Source organism: Anarhichas minor, unplaced genomic scaffold, assembly GCF_050575085.1.
Source record: "Anarhichas minor isolate MPS153535 unplaced genomic scaffold, ASM5057508v1 ptg000042l, whole genome shotgun sequence".
In the NCBI taxonomy this organism is placed as follows: domain Eukaryota; kingdom Metazoa; phylum Chordata; class Actinopteri; order Perciformes; family Anarhichadidae; genus Anarhichas; species Anarhichas minor.
The window spans coordinates 4,087,479-4,103,692 of record NW_027466488.1 but is presented as its reverse complement, the minus strand read 5'-3'; the positions used below and the strand labels follow the sequence as shown (position 1 = coordinate 4,103,692).

The 16,214-nt window shown below is 41.1% G+C and overlaps 1 protein-coding gene across 1 annotated transcript; it reads left to right on the top strand.

Annotated features, from left to right (window-relative positions):
• The first annotated feature begins 347 nt into the window (after nt 1-347).
• kif7 (kinesin family member 7) lies at nt 348-12,548 on the top strand. Its single transcript, XM_076110041.1, has 19 exons — nt 348-678; nt 865-1,062; nt 1,191-1,590; nt 1,683-2,030; nt 2,726-2,918; nt 3,029-3,181; nt 3,366-3,524; nt 3,824-3,975; nt 4,080-4,198; nt 5,150-5,305; nt 5,395-5,600; nt 5,846-6,043; nt 6,476-6,601; nt 6,793-6,969; nt 7,052-7,267; nt 8,057-8,263; nt 8,550-8,748; nt 9,000-9,155; nt 9,454-12,548. The coding sequence occupies exons 1-19, from the start codon at nt 348-350 to the stop codon at nt 9,819-9,821; spliced, it is 4,062 nt and encodes a 1,353-aa protein (XP_075966156.1). The 3' UTR covers nt 9,822-12,548.
• The last annotated feature ends 3,666 nt before the right edge of the window (nt 12,549-16,214 follow it).

Sequence of the window (16,214 nt, the reverse complement as noted above, 5' to 3'; positions counted from 1 at the left end):
TCCATTCTGGTTATTCTTTCTACTAACAGTTTCTACTTTTAAGAATAATTACTACATCACCAATATAATGTATATTGGTTGAATTAGTAAAGGATATACATACAACCTTCTCCTGCTGGAGGTTAAAGTGTGTTGTACAATATGGTTTTATGGCAAGAATTGTTGTCTACCTGCTTTTGCTGCTATGTCGCCTCATTGCATTATCATGTAATCATTCACATTCTCACTTACATCCTTCAGCCAGACGACATGGGATTTTGAAAAAAAAACTTCTATCTGCTCTAGTGGCCCAAAGATGATTCATACGTAGCAGAGGATCACAGAGGAGCTCCAGCGGTGCAGCGGAAATGTCTCCCAAAGTGCCCAGTGGTCAAAGCCGAGGGGATTATTCTGCAGTGCAAGTCGCTGTTCGAGTGCGTCCCCTGGTGCCTAAAGAGCTTCTTCACTGCCACGAGAGCTGTATCACTGTGGACTCGGAGCTGTGTCGAGTTACTCTGGGCCACGACCGACACTTTCTCTGCGACTACCTATTTGAAGAAACCTGCTGTCAAGAGGAGGTTTATTCATCGTCTGTCCAGCCACTCATAGATGCTTTTTTTCAAGGTTTCAATGCTACAGTCTTTGCCTATGGGCAGACAGGCTCAGGCAAGACTTACACCATTGGAGAAGCTAATATTTGTAAGTTATTTCTTTATCCTTTTTTTCCATTGTTTGCTTAATATGTTTTCAGCTCAGTTTATCCTGTATTGAACTTAGTTTAAGTTTGTTTAAGCTTGTAAAACAAAGTAAACACTGTGCTCTAATCAAGTTCTACCATGACAAGACAGTTGCGTTAAGTTCTGTGTGTTTTAATTGTGTTTGAAGGTTCCTTTAGAGATGAGGAGCAGGGTATCATCCCCAGGGCTGTTGCAGATGTCTTCAAGCTGCTGGATGAAAATGACCTGACAGACTTCTCTGTCCGAGTGTCCTATCTGGAGGTTTACAAAGAGGAGTTCAAGGACTTACTGGAGGTGGAGACAGCCAGCAAAGACATCCACATCAGGGAGGATAAAGGCAACATTGGTATAGAATAGGCAGCTTCATTTGTCTTTAAGCATGTCTTTGTGGTTGTGATATGAAATGTTATGCAGCATTGTACTTAAGTGCTTTGTGTATGTATTAATCTGCGTTTTATGTTTTTGTCTTTGTAGTTTTGTTTGGCGTAAAGGAGTGCGAAGTGGAGGGTCTTGATGAGGTGTTGAGTTTACTAGAGTCAGGAAACACAGCCAGGCACACTGGTGCAACCCAGATGAATCTAAACTCCAGCCGGTCACACACCATTTTTACCCTGTATATGGACCAGCGCCGGGGAAGCTCTCGCCTCTATGGGACCGCTACAAATTCTGGACCACAAATGTTGTCTTCCAAGTTCCACTTTGTTGACCTCGCGGGGTCAGAGCGCATCTTAAAGACGGGGAACACTGGAGAGAGACTGAAAGAGAGCATCCAAATTAACAGTGGTCTTTTGGCTCTGGGGAATGTTATAGGGGCACTGGGGGACCCGAAGAGGAAAGGCTCTCATATACCATACAGAGATTCTAAAATCACAAGGTACTTTTTAATACGTTTTAGCATTCCACGCTAACAGAAACGGTTGTGACATGTCTCTTTGGTTTAATTCATGTAATCCTTGTTTCACCTAGGATACTAAAAGACTCTTTGGGAGGAAATTCAAAAACACTGATGATTGCCTGCATCAGCCCATCTTCCTCAGACTTTGATGAGAGCCTGAATACACTAAACTACTCCACAAGGGCCAGAAACATTCAAAACCGGGCAACGGTCAATTGCAAGCGTGAGCCGGATCGGGTCGAGGGGCTGGAGCAACAAATCAAGGCCCTTCGCAGAGCCCTCGAAAACCGCCAGCGTTCAGAGACCCGCATCATCTCTCACGCCGATCCAAACAGGAGACCTCGACTTGGAGAGGGAGAGATCAGCAGACTGCAAGCCCAGAGCGCCCACTATAGGACGTGCACAGACACTGCTTACAGGTTAAAGCACAGTGATTGATCAGTTAAATGTAGTTTCCAAAATTGTAATTTTTTTAGCTGTAAGGGTTTTGACTGCTAGTAACTATCTTAGTATGTATTCTGCATGTCTTTGACCATTGACTGGTAGGTGACTGTGTATATTTTATATTTATAAGCCTTGCACAAGGTCATGATATAAAACTAAATTAAGGATATTAAATTATGGTCAATTATGTTCTATTTTATGCCATACAGACCAGACATCTTTCCTCCTGACTATTGTTAATAATTTTGTTCATTCAAACCACCGCCATCATATAAACTATCCTAATTCCACTTGAGCCAAATTAAATCCAGTTGCTAGCGTACATTTTAGAAATTTCACTCCTGTGTATTTTAGAGGCAAACAATTTGACTATTTTGGATTTTTGATTGAGTGCAGCTCACTGCTGAAAAGAAGTCAATTGCTGGGGACATGTTTTTGCGTTAACACTGGCTTGTTAGCTTTAGGAGCTGAAAGGGATACATGACACACACACTCTGGTAAAAAAAAGTGGAGTTTGTTGGCATGAAGCTATAGGCGCTATCATCTTTATCAATGTGTATCAGGTCTCTAATCCTAACTGTGAGATGTGTATTTGGCTTCATTTTCATACATTTAGATTTAAGAAGTATGAGTGCTTCCTTCATTCAAATGTATTATTAATATATCCCAGGTTGCTGCGGGAGCTGCAGAGTGAAGGGGCTCTGACTGCAGAGCAGAGTCTGAGAGTGAAGGAGTGGCTGTGCTCAGTGGAGGAGGAGCGCAGTGGACTGACCACCGCTTCAGGACCAGACAGTGGCATCGAAAACGGCTCCACTGAAGACAGTGTTGCATTAAGGAGAGGAAGACCTTCTGTGAGGAACCAGGTTTGTCTCTTTCACACTCCCAAGGAAATGTAAAAAAATGTTTTAGTCAGAACTTTTGGTATCCAGCACTGATACGTTTATGAATGTGTTAAAAAAAAACTCTTACCCAGGATCCAGAGGCTGCGGAGGAGAGGTGGAGCAACGAGCATGGAGAGAAAGAGGACAGTATTGTCCTGCTTCAGGCACAGATCCAGCGGTTGGAGGGAGAGAACACAGACTTTTTAGCAGCTCTGGAGGATGCTATGGAGCAATACAAGCAGCAAGTGAGATGCAATTTTAACACTGTTTTTCCATTAGTGCAGTGTTTCACAGTTTAATCATGGCATGCCACATTCATGGGTCACCATCATAATTTACTGATTTTCAACATGCTGTAACATGTTGAAAATCAGTTCCTTCGTTTCCTTCGCTGATGAAGTTACTTTGATTACTTTTCTTCTTCCTCAGAGTGATAAGCTGCAGGAACAACAGGACTTGATAGTAGAGCTGCAGTGTCTGCTGTCTACTCCAGGGCTCATGGGCCTGGGCCTTAACTTGAGGCCGCGGCCGCACACGGCCCCTATAAGCTCCGTGCAACACAGTCAGAATGGAGGCACATACAGACAGGTAACCAACCAGCACGGGTCGTGTTTCAGCCTGTGGTGTTTTGTGGATTCAAAAGTTTAAAATGTAGTAAGAAATGGAGGGGCATGCTCATCAATGGGGTGAGCCTATACCAAAGTTTTAAGGTACCAGATTACCATCTTATTAAAAAGAAAAGCCCAAACACTGACAAAAGAAAAAGATGCACAATTTGTTTAAGCTTGTTTTAACTATACTCTTTAGACAGATCCAAATGAATTTAACAGTTTACCAGATAATGTTGTAGCTTACTCGTTTATAGATCTGTGAGTTCATGTGTGTAGTTACAGGTCAGTCCAGTGAGCAGTCTTGGTAATATCCCTTGTGGGGATCATGATGGTAGCCTCTATGAGGAGCAGGAGATCCCAGGAGGAGCAGACATGCAAGACACAGAAGAAGAGGGCAGTCAGTCCAACCTCAGCCAGGAGAGACGCAAGTACGCTGTGTTTATAGAAATCATAGCTTGCACTATTTATATTGAGTATTTATGATATTCATATTGCACACATAACGATGAAATGTATATAATGATTCTGTCAGACAGGTGAACCTGACCTGGAACAAGGGGGACATGCTATCAGGGGGACTAGCAATTGGTGGTAGAGGACTCGTCTCTCTGCCTGAGCCAGACCGGCACCTCTGTTTAGCCAGAAAAGCATGTAAGTCTTAACAACCTACGGTGTCCCTATATGTTAGCAATGTATTTAGTATTGATTGGTGAGGCATGTTAAATTACAGGATCCGGTGGATTTCCGCTGTTTGTGTTCCTGCTATTGAAATCATTCATGTATTAGTCTAATTTGTAATTTTATTTACATGTTCTGTCATTGAGAAAACTTTCACATAGCTTTTGTAGCTGCACAGAAAAGACGTGCTTGAAGTCTTTTAGAAACCTTTTTGATCCCTCGTGTGGTTCACCATGTGTTTGTGGAGAAGTTTCTACAGTGTTGGCCTCAGATGTTTAGCCATGTTTAGTGAACTGAACGTGTCCATTTACAAGTACATTTAGGAGACACCAGCCACATATGAGATGACAATTAATATAGCTTTTTTTATTGTGTTTTAGTTCCTTTCACAATCAGATGTTGCATGTTGTCCTGATAGAATCAGAGTAACTTCAGGGTTTGAAATATTTTCTGCTTACATTTTTCTAAATTCTGTGTTTTATGATTTAAACACACTTTGTCAACAAAACTGTCCAGTCATGTGGTGGATGAATAACATTTCAAGAATTCATAAGAAAATACTCAGATATTAAGCCTGCTAGGTGATGCATCTGCGAGCAACTGCAGAGCCTACGCTAAGTTGCCTCTGAGCTGGGGTATTTATCAGGAAGCTCTGGTCATTTCAGAGGGCCTCTTTGACATAGGGGCCTACTTTTTTTTTTTTTTTTTGCCTGGTTTTAGTGTCTACTCTCTGGTCCACGGGTCACATTACACCCAATTCATGCCCATATGGAGGACAAGAGTTAAACAGGGAGTACTGATCTGTGTTACTAAAGGAAGATCACACACTAGGGCTTGTACCTTTTGCGGTTTCCTTGAAGCTCTGTTATCTTCCTCATGATACCACCCTGCTGACCGCCTGTGTATTCTCTCCAATCTCTGTAGCCAACTCCAGTAGTGGGGAGACATCTGTGCGTGAAAGTCTGAAAGGTTTTGAGGGCGTTTCAGAGTTGGGACTTCTTCAGGCACAGCAGAAGATCAGGGAGCTGTCTCTCACCATCCGTATGAAGGAAGAACTCATCAAGGAGCTGGTCAAGACGGGTACCAGTTTTGATCTCATTACCCTTCCTTAGCTGCATCCTAAATAGGTTCTCTATTATTACTTGATCAATTGTTTGTGATTTCTTTAGGTAAGGATGCCCAGGCCCTGAACAGGCAATACAGCCACAAGATCACAGCTCTGGAGAATGAAGCCGTGCAGGCTCGACAGGAGCTGCAGGAGGCCCAACGGCAGCTGCAGGATCTAGAGAGACAAGAGAGAGAAATCAGCACGACGGACAAAACCAGAGCACAGGAATGTCGCAGGAAGATAGCTGCTGCTCAGAGCAAAGTTCAGGTTTGACTGCTACACCTCTGTATTTATGCCTAACTACTAGATTTAGTGATGCTGAATTGTGTGGCATCTGAAAGAATATTTTTGAGCAGCTAAGGTACTATTTTAAATAATCTCCCATGTCCTTTCCCTGATGTGTAATTAGCAACAACACACTGTACTATTCTTTATTTAGATTATGATGCACATAACCTTAGACCTGTACTTTTACATGTCTAAAAATGAAAATATGTTTGGTTTCGTCCCAGGTTCTCAGTCAGCGTCAGAGGGACACAGCTCGTCTCGCTAACCTTCCTGCTCAGAGCGAACGTCGCGTGCTAGAGCTGGAGCGAAGTGTTCAGGGTATGAGGCAGCAGCAGGAGCAGCTGCAAAGGCGGCTGCGCCAGGAAAGTCAGCAGAAACGACGTCTGGAGAGCGAAATGCAAAGAAGAAGTCACAGAGTCAAGGTGCTGATATGATTTTAACACAGGGCAGAAACTAAATCTCCTGCAGCAGTGAAAGATTGAAACTTTTAAAGTACGGATGACATGACCCTAGTGGCACACCTGACTGGCACCAATGCTGCGTAAAGGCAGTAGGCAACCTGGTCTGGACATTTTGGGATAGCTCTCTCAAGCTCAACATCAGGCCAGGGAGGTGTGCTGAAGAAGTTCAGGACTTTCAATACTATCAGGACATTTCACAATCTTTCCGATTGCCTGATGAAAACATGTAATATTACCACTACCAATCAGAAGTCCAAATGTCTGGCAATGGCTTGAGGTAAAACGTATCGCTATACTGTATGAGGGCTAAATGCATTTATTTCTTTACGGCAGAGATATGTTTGATCTATACTAATCCTGTAATTGACCTTTTATCTTCCATCCCTTCTGTAGGAACTCGAGATAAAGAATGAGCAGCAGCAAAAGATTCTGAGAATAAAGACGGAGGAGGTCGCTGCCTTCCAGAGGCAGAGACGCAGCGGCAGTAATGGCTCTGTCATCTCTTTAGAAGAACAACAGGTGGGACGAGAATCTCAAGGAGATTATACCTCTCCTAACTTTGAATTTATAGAAAACAAATTGCCTCTAAACTGCACATGCATGGAATTTTGCTTGTGCGGCTGTCACTCCCCTGCAGCCTTAGTGTGTGTGTCTGTGTCTATATTTAAGCATGATGAATGGGCTTTTGTGTCTCGACTCCCTGTGAGCAGAAGATAGAGGAACAAAAACGCTGGCTGGATGAGGAAATGGAGCGGGTACTGGACCAGAGGAAAGAACTGGAAGATCTGGAAGGAGAGCTCACTAAACGAGAGAAAATCCTGGCCAAGAAAGAAGCCCTGCTGCAGGAACGCAGTGAACTGGAGACCAAGAGGCTCCGCTCCAGTCAGGTAGTAACAACCACAAACAACTCCTTTCAGTGACACGGGCAACTGGCAAATGCTAAAACATTTGTATTCGTCCTCCCTCCAGGCCTTGAGTAAAAACCTGGTGATGCTTACGGGGCGCATTGAGTCCCTTGAGCAAGAGCTGAGTGAGAGGAATGGTCTTCTTCGCAGCAGCAGTGCTCAAGATTCACAGCAGATTCGCCAAGAGATCTCCAACCTCCGTCAAGAGAAAGATTCACTGCTGAAACAAAGAGTGGAGCTGGACGATAAGCTGCGGCAGGGAAGCCTGCTCTCGCCTGAGGTCAGATATTACTCTTGGGTTCAAGCTAGGCTATTATGGTAAGACAGTTTACCAGGGTATTTAGACATTCTTACGGTATTATTAATACCGTCGTGACTACACACGCTCCGTTTTCTATGCTGTATTGTAGTGCACAGCACACGCCACCAGAGGTCGGCCACTGTGGTGCAACAGGCAGCTGAGCTCAGAAAGATGGTAACTGGTTTTTTTCTTCGGTTTAGACAGTTTAAAGTCACATGATTTTATTCAACTGCCAGTCTGCCACCAACAACCACATTTCACCTCCGTTCAGCCCTCTGATGTGCCTACATACTGTGTGTGTGTGGCGTAACATTAGCAAATATGAAGTTATCAGTCCTGTTGTAGTAGCAGTGCAATTGCCGAAAGGCTCTCTAGCTTGCGCACGATCATAGAACATGAGGATGATTGATTTGTTTCACTGAGGCATCTGCAGTGATGGTAGAGAAACACAAATCTGCCATTATTGAAAAAAATATTTAATTATATACCATAAAAAATGCTTTCCATTTGAAAATATTCTATTGTATATCAGCCACCATCCATTCAAGTCTACCCAAAACGTTATGTCAGCATATTTTCAATCGTGTGGCAGAGTAAGTAAGAGAGATATTGCTGTGCAGAAAACCTGAATTAAGTACTTCACATGGCAGTTATAGTAGTATAGCAGTAACGAAGTCTCACTGGAAGCTGTGATATTACCTGTTTGTGACTGAATGTTCACATCCTCATTAAGTCCATCTATTCCCTCCCTCCCTCTGACATTTGCAGGAGGAGCGAACAGTTTTCCAGTTGGACGAGGCTATCGAGGCTCTGGATGCAGCTATTGAATACAAGAATGAGGCCATCACTCAGAGACAGAGACAGCTGAGGGCGTCTGCCAGTATGCTCTCCCAGTGGGAGATGAATCTTATGGACAAACTCAGTTACCTGTCTGCCTCTGAGACCAGAGCTCTGCTGTGCAAGTACTTTGACAAGGTCTGTGCAATGCTCAACATTCAGCTGTTTTTTGTTACCATGTTCTCACCTACTTCAGCATTGCAAAATGTGTTTATTTGTATCTTTGAGGCTTTGTAACAAGCTGACTAGTTGGTTACACTACACTGATGCAATGTAAACATCAATAACATTAAACGACCAATTGGAACGGAAACACTTGTTCACTCTTTCATTAAAAAAAAGCTGAGCGAGGTGTCAGACCTTATGACTCTTTATGTCTGAACTCATCAGTATATCAGCTAAAGAGTGTTGATGCTTCCTGCAGGTGGTGACTCTGCGTGAGGAGGAGCGTAAGCTACAGCTTGCGCTGGCTGAGTTGGAAATGCAACTGGATGAGCAGCAGAAGCTGGTGCAGTGGCTGGAGAACGCCCTCGATCGCACACAACTCGACACAGATCGCCGGCTCACACAACAGCAGAAGGAACATGAGAGGAGTGTGCAGCTCCTGCTGCAGCAGTGTCGAGGTGCAGAACTGTTTATCTGTTATCTCTCACTAAAAACAAGGGGTGCCTGCAGGTGTATTATGTGGCTTGCGCCACTTCAAATATATTATAAATCCCACACTCTTTGGTCTACACTGGATATAGTTTAGATTTAAGTTGTTAACCATTTTAGTTAGAATATCTTCTACATTTTATATATAAACAAGTTGCTGGATTATTTTCATAATCATCTCATGAAAGTGATTCTCCTGGGTGTCCTTCCGCCTCCACAGAGCAAATAGACGAGGGCCTGGCAGGCAGGCAGCGGCAGTATGAAGGATGGATCCATAACCTCAGCAAGGAGCTGACTCACTACAAGACGGCAAATCTGGAACTAAGCAACAAACTGAGGGAGCTCTGTGGTTCAGGCAGCCAGCCAAAAGACCTTGGTAAAGGTAGAAGTGTTATTAGATAAAAGTGTTATTTTAATATTCATGATTATCATAATCGTTTATTTACACACAAGTGTACATCATCTGACATCCTATTGTTTTTGTTCAGATATTTAAGCCCTCAGATCTCCATCTCAACATTTGTTTTGTCAATAAGCTTTGAGTAAACTCCAAATAGTATCACTCAAGTCTGTTGGGTAATTCTCACTATTAAGATTAATGTTTTCCGGCAACTCTAACTCTCCTTTTGACATGTGTTGTCTTTCCGTTGTGACATCTGATGGTAAACCAGCAGGCATTGGCAGCATGGAGAAGCTGACCCGCTGCCCTGAAGACAGTCTCGGAGGCAGGGGGACGGGCCAGTCTGACAAACCTTCCAGGTCCAGGGAGGAAATGCGTGAGCTGGTGAACACCCCTCTCCCGTCCACGTGGAGACGCTCCTCTCTCCCTACAGAGGAACCTGCTGTCATGGAGGAGTTATGGCTTCAAGCAGCTGGGGAGGTTCCTGCTAACCGTGTAGTTCAAAGTGGTACGGGGTCCTGGGGTGGGCCGGCATCCCTGCCTGTGGTTAAGTCTCGCAGAGAGTCCCGCCGCTCCAGCCTCAACATCGGACCACTGACTTCAAACAATGCATTAATTGATGTGCGGAAGAATCCCGTCTGAACATAAATGTGTTGTGCTACTCAAGACCATACACATAGATCTTTATTATGTTTCTGAAATATTTTTACACTAGCCCTCTTTAGTTTCTGCATTTCATTTTTTGTACTTGTATAAAAAAACGTAATGTAATACACACGAACACCTGCTGATTTCAATATGAAGCACTTTCAGTAAGGTAAAGTTTATGTATCCGTGTCATTGGTAGGTCTATGGTCTGCCAACCATGAAAGTCAACAAGGTAAATTACTTGCGTCATTACAAAATGATCCTCTCTAATCATGTAGCCTTTTTACCTTCTACAGTATTTTATATTAAAATGTTTTTGCCACTCCCTTTTGTCTGGTGTTTTTTTTTTTATTTTTTATTTTTTTTTTTTTTTCCATGATTGATTTCTTCCACAACTTGAGAACCAAGAATCGGGAAATGATTCTTGACGTTTGTTCTGTAATCCTTTTTTAAATCGATGGTCAGTTCCGATGTTATCACAGCTGATGTAGATGAGGCTTGAAAGTTGCTGTGACATGTCAGATTAGTGTACGTGTGGTGTTGGTTTAAATGCAGCCTCAGTGGGTCTTAATTTGTCACACAGTCTGTGTTTTTTTTTTTAAACCATACTCTACTAATGGTTTATGACAGAATACATTCATCAACATCTGAAAAGAAAGCGTGGAAATTGGATTAAGTTCAGTCGACTTTGAGACGATCACCGCCCAGATGAAACGCCACCAAACTGCCCCAGGGAGGAGAGACGAGATGGAAGCTAAGTTAAACCAGCTAGGACCAAAGGCTGCTCCACTACCCGGCCTCCTGCTGGCTGTCTGATGCCAGGTGACTGTTGAGCCCACATCTTCAGAGACCTGGCTCCATCGTTCATCCCGGATCAAGCTGCACTTTGACGGACGGAGCGCAGGACTCCAGAGGGACGAGAGGAGGTGGACTCTGTTTACGCCGTAAAGCATGGTGCCCAAACACAGTCAAAGTTGATGGACAATGTTTTCCTCATTTTGAGTTTTTAATGTGAAGATGTCGGCTATATTATCTGCCCAGAGAATTGTTTTTGTTGCAGCTGTTTACATTCCTTATGATGTAAATTCCAAAAATGCGCTACAGGAATGTTTTTGTTTTGTTTGTCACCTGTTTGTTGTGTTACAAATGGGATACAACTGAATTTCATTGTGCATCCCTGTGTTGCAAAATGACAAATGATCCTTGAATCCTCTTTTGTTCTTTTCTAACAGTATATCATGGTGTTTTTATTACTTTTTTTGACATACTATACTTTAACTTTTGTTTTTTGTTTAACATATACTTTACTGTCACTTTATTTGATATATATATATAAACATACTGTACTACGACTTTTTTTCACATACTATAAGATTACTTTTTTAACATACTTTATTAGGTTTGGTTTATTTACTTTTTATGACATATACTGTCTATTTTATGATTTATTTAACGTACTATACAATTATTTATTTTTTTACATAATATAAAGTTACTTTTTTAACACAGTATACTTTGGTGGTTTTATTACTTTTTTCGACATACTATACTATGACTTTTGACTCAAAGGATGATTATTCCCCAAAAATAATTAAGACAGGCTTTTAGATCTGTATTTACATGGAGCTTCATTTGTTGCATCTTCTCAATAGCTCAATTCATCTGTCCTGTTACATACAAGTGGAAGACAAATCAGCCAGGACAAGACAGGATCTTTCTTTTAACAATCATCTCCCTACATAATGGAGTATAGAGCAAATCGATCTTGTGAGATAGGAGTGTGTAGACACCATCTGAGCAGAAGAGGGCGGTAGTGTGTAATATGTCTGTACTCATCTCATGCGCAGTCATTTTTGTTATCTTACTTTCCATGAACTGAAAAGATTCTTCATAAAATATTTGACCCTTTAAAAACAAACCGGATTAAGAGTTCAAGTGATATTGCTGATTTGGGGCAGATATACAGGAGTGAGCAATACATTCATTCAATTGAGCTTCATGCAGATGAGGGAATAACGATTTTGGATTAATCTAATAAATTATAAATGCTTGTGGTGCTGGGGATGGCTAAACAGAGAATCATTCCAGAAAGAGAGCAGCATGTTATTCTGGGACAGAGATTATCCAGTTTATCTGTGGGGAACGGCTGGTTTCAGGACTCTGAACACATGTAACAGAGCAGGTGGGGTGCAGGGTATCTTGAAGTTGATTTGTGTCCTAACTGCGTCGTGTTCATCCTAAAAAAAAAGCTATTTAAGTGACTAAACTAAACCTGAATTGTTCTGAGCAACAAGCTTCCCTAATCTCCTAAAAAGTTTTGAAATAATGAGTTGGACAGTGTAAAATGGAACATTTCACCAACAAAACCACCGTTTATCATGGCCCATAAAGCAATGTAATTGTGTCTATTTAAATATGACTACTCTGGTGAAGTATAGAGCAAAGTCTTAGTGAGCTGGTTAACTGTTTTGTATCTTGTCCCTATAGACATGAGAACACAATTTTACACTACACTAAGTCAGAGGTGACCTGATACACGTTTCTAGCACAGGGCTAAAATGCATATCAGTCAATAGTTGCTGGTGTCTTGAGCTGTAAGATGTTTATGAGCTAACTGAGAATAAACAACGAGTTATGGCTTAGAGATACACACAGCACTGAACCTAATTGTGCATTGTTGTCTGACACAGTGTCTTTTTTATTTTTCACTACCACAAAGGGAAGGAGAGAGGGGGGGGTCAGACTTTTTAAAATTATATATATAGTGGCTTTGAATATAAAGTTTAAGTATACATTTTTTAATTCTTCAATGAAATTAAATTTATTTTGTACAACCCAAAAATCAGTTTGTCTCAGAGGGCTTTACAATCTGTACAACATACGACCCAGGACCCAGGCATCGGAACAGTATACCATCTTTGGAATCAATGAAAATAACCCAAACTAAAACCACTTGAGCTATAGATCATGAAAAACAGAATGAAACGTATCAGTGGGCTACAGTTCCTATTTGGTTCCTGTTCCACACAGAGTTAAAACAATGCAAGCTACATCTGAACACCGAACACACACACACACACGCGTGGGACCACATGCGATTGGTTATCAGCAACTTGGCGTGGGTGTGACGTCAGCGCAAAAGGAGGAGGGGGCATTTAGAAATAAGGCAGAGAGGAGGTGAGAGCATATCACTGGAGGCTCCATCAGAGGACGCAGCGCAGCCTCAGGACCTCTCGGACTGAAGGAAGACACTCGCTACACACTGCAGATGAAAGGCCGGCCCGTCCCACATCTCTGCGCTCATTTGCTCGTGCACGGACCTGCAGAAAAAACCCTCCTGATCACGGATACAAACACACAATTCAACGAGGATATCTCACCCAAAACCCACCGCGAAACCCAGCCTCGGGAGAGGGTGTGGGATTTATCGATCTGATCCACGCGCTCACCTGTTTGTCAGAGCGAGGCTGCACACAAAGTCAAGTGTCCTGCACATCTGGAGCCTGAACGATGCTACCGACCGTCCTCGTCACCACATGTGGATGTTTTAGTCTCCATGGACACAGGATGCACGATGTGAAAGTGAGTCTTTTGGCTTCAGTCGTCCTGTTCATTGCATCTACATGCATGTTTTTAATTAAGCCTAATGCATCTCAGTCTCAGCATGCGGATGAATCGGCCTTAGACATATTTTAAGACCAGGATATAGACATTCTGCATTCATTTAACCGCGTTGTATTCAAGTCTAATGTTTCAAAAATGTTTCATAATCAAAGCCACAACCAATAGATAAAGTCATAGTGGGCTAGAATGTTTAGGTTACATTTCTCGCATTAAAATCACACATGGAGTAAATCTATAAGATACTGTTTGATAAAGACATTAAGGTACTTATTCTAACAACGAAGCTTCAGGCCTGTTTAACCAAGAGCCACTCACAAACCCTCCAGTAGACTGAGTCAATATAGAGGCAACTTCAAAACCCATAGTGCGAGATTTATTAGCCTAATATTTCCTGTCAAACACCGTCTTCAGTATCTTGTCCTTCGAATATGTTGATTTATATAAGGCTATCATAATTGCAGTAATATGTGTGAGAGTTTTCTCCTATACAAAGAAAGTGACGCTTGCTGTGAGTGCATTTACTCCCCAATTAAAACGACTGACGTCAGACGTACTGACTAAGAAAAGCGTGAGTTCATCACGAGGTTATTTTGAGTTAGGGTATATATTATAATAATAGTATGAGAATTATAAGAATTACTGGTTATTTCAATTGAAACAAAATGTATTTGTGATATTAATTGATATTATTGTAGCAGTGTGTGGTTTTAAAAAGGGAAGAGTTTGATGACAAATGGCACATTCAATAAATTACAAGGCACAAGCACTTATAGGCCTATGGCCCCTGAAAGTGTCCACAACCCAAAGATTTGTAACAGTATTGTTAAGCAAAGCTTTGATGAAGAAATATCATGTATGGAAATGTCAAAGGCCTGTTCCCTTCTCAGAACAAAGCAGGGGAAGCTTTCTTGAAGATTTGAAAAGTGTGGGAGGCAGAGACTGAAAACTAGATATGTACATGTTGTATTGTTTAAAAGTAGCAATGTAAAGTGCAATAAGAGCTGACAAAATGCTTGTCAACAGCCACATATACTGTCAATCTTCCCCACCTTTTTATAATTAGTTAGCTACTGTATTTGCCTAAAATTTTAATTAATTACAGCTATCACATACAGTCTGCAGGTCCCTCTGTGATTGACAGAGGGATAGAGCATTTGAATGTATTGAAATGAAAAGAAATAATGCATTTCTATTTGATTGAAAGGCATGAAAAAGTTTGTTTCAGTTGGTAGAAATTTTAAGATTGAGATATTTCAGGTTTTCTAAAATCAAAATTGCTATTGAAGCCCTTGCAGTGTGAAATGAAGCCTGTAATTAGACAAACATTAACTCCATTGTACCTTTCTTTGTTCCTAGGAAGCTTCAGACTTACCTTTTGCTGTTACAGCAAACAACGGATCCTGTTCCTGTCTTTGGTTATCTAGCTGTATGAGTGTTAATCCTCCATCATAAAGCTAGATAACCGAAAGTAGGAATGGCCTCCAAACCCTCAGCTTCCTGCGTTAATACACAAAAAGAAAACACACATACAAGAGGACACCATGTAATTTGAGGTGGGTTATGAAACACTAAAGTTTTTTTAATCTGAAAATTTAAATAACTCACAATTGGAGCTGCAACAAGTAGCTGATTAAATTGAACAAAAGAGAAACAATCAGCGACTATTTCAACTTATTATTCATTCAAAAAATGTTCCCATTTCCAGCTTCTGATGCTTTTCCTAATCAAATTATTTGATAATTAAATATATATATAATTATTAGTTGCAGGCTAATGCATCAAACGTCTAAGGCTTATTATTTTAGTTTCGTAAACACTTATGTCCACATGTCCCTCTTAGTGATTTAATAAATATCTCATCCAATAAATGTAATTTGTTGGTTTCTTGTGAGTCTTTCAAATACCAATTATTAGTCCAAGTCCCACATTAATTTACTTCAATTGGAAGGCCGGAAACAAATAAGATTTCTGATAATATCAGCTCGAATCTTTACGTTTCTGTCTGTGAGATTTTACTCATAAAACAACAGAACTAACTTTCCTGAAGGATGTTTTCTGTCTCCTGAGACCACAGGGGAACATGGGAATAATGATTTAAACAAATCAGACACTTTCCAAAAGGGCCCCTGCTGTAATCTATTCAAACACAAATGAATGTTTCTGTCCCGCACTTCCTTTAGACACAGACTTTTGATACCCGATGCATCGTAGTTCTTGCTGTTGAGTTGTCCCCGAAGCCTCTGTTGAACAAACATTAAAACAATGAAATACACTAAACCAAGTTAACTCTGGCTCAGTGTTGCTATTGCTTTGATAAACTCAAACACTTTAAATCAAATCTATAACTTCCATTATAAGTTTAAACATAGATATTATTCTTTTCACAATTGAAATTCTTAAAATTGCATTAAATCATAAATGTCTTTGCATAATTGTATCAAAACAGGTGTCCCTCTTTTGCTGCTTTTAACCACAGTGCACAATAGATTTATCATTTCTGATTGTAAACCAGAACTCACATTTTAAACATCCAATATTTTCACTGTGAAAAAAATAACACAGCTTCCCAAACCCCTGTCCTGCATTTATGCAATAAAATATAATATTAATTCCAAAAAACTGCAGCAAGGCAACAAAAGGAAAGAAAACACATCATTTCATCTTGAATGACACAGAATGTTTTAATGTAATTGCAGCCATTATTTGATGTACAGACACAGATTATCCAACAGTTATATATACTGCCAACAATTTTACAGCAGG